The sequence below is a fragment of the Pygoscelis adeliae genome, unplaced genomic scaffold (genome assembly GCF_000699105.1).
Source record: "Pygoscelis adeliae isolate BGI_AS28 unplaced genomic scaffold, ASM69910v1 Scaffold197, whole genome shotgun sequence".
NCBI classification, from domain to species: domain Eukaryota; kingdom Metazoa; phylum Chordata; class Aves; order Sphenisciformes; family Spheniscidae; genus Pygoscelis; species Pygoscelis adeliae.
The window spans coordinates 2,504,431-2,504,827 of record NW_008825105.1 but is presented as its reverse complement, the minus strand read 5'-3'; the positions used below and the strand labels follow the sequence as shown (position 1 = coordinate 2,504,827).

The 397-nt window shown below is 61.5% G+C and overlaps 1 protein-coding gene across 1 annotated transcript in view; it reads right to left on the bottom strand.

Moving 5' to 3' along the window:
* The window catches only part of PACSIN1 (protein kinase C and casein kinase substrate in neurons 1), a 14,806-nt gene that overhangs the window by 4,018 nt on the left and 10,391 nt on the right, over positions 1-397 (bottom strand). Inside the window, exons 2-3 of the mRNA XM_009327465.1 lie at positions 229-385; positions 1-86 (exon numbers count right to left, since the gene is read on the bottom strand). The exon at positions 1-86 is cut by the window's left edge and continues 141 nt beyond it. Coding sequence (XP_009325740.1) covers positions 1-86; positions 229-385 — 243 coding nt within the window. The remainder of the gene's footprint in view (positions 87-228; positions 386-397) is intronic.

Below are 397 nucleotides of genomic sequence, written 5' to 3'. Positions count from 1 at the left end.
CTTCATGTCCTGGTGCAGCTCACTCACCTTGTCCGCTTCCGTCATGATGGCACCCCACGCCTTCTCCAGGCTGCCGTACTGGGGACCTGGGGGGCAAAGGGGACAGCTGAGTGTCACTCCACAGCCCTTAACCCCTCCATCTCTACCAGGTAAAGTTGTGATGGTGCACAGGGACCCATGGGACCCAGGTGTCCTGAGGGGAGCCTCCCCCTGGGGAGGTCATGGTACCTTTCTCGATGAGCTGCCTCCACCGCTTGGACCAGTCGGTGAGCTGCTGGGCGTAGGACTTCTCGATCTTGGCCCGCTCGTGCACGCAGTTCATGAGGTCATTGCAGAGCCGGTGCCCGTCATCGATCCGCTTCACTGTGCGCTTGTAGTTCCCCACCTGGGAGGGGGA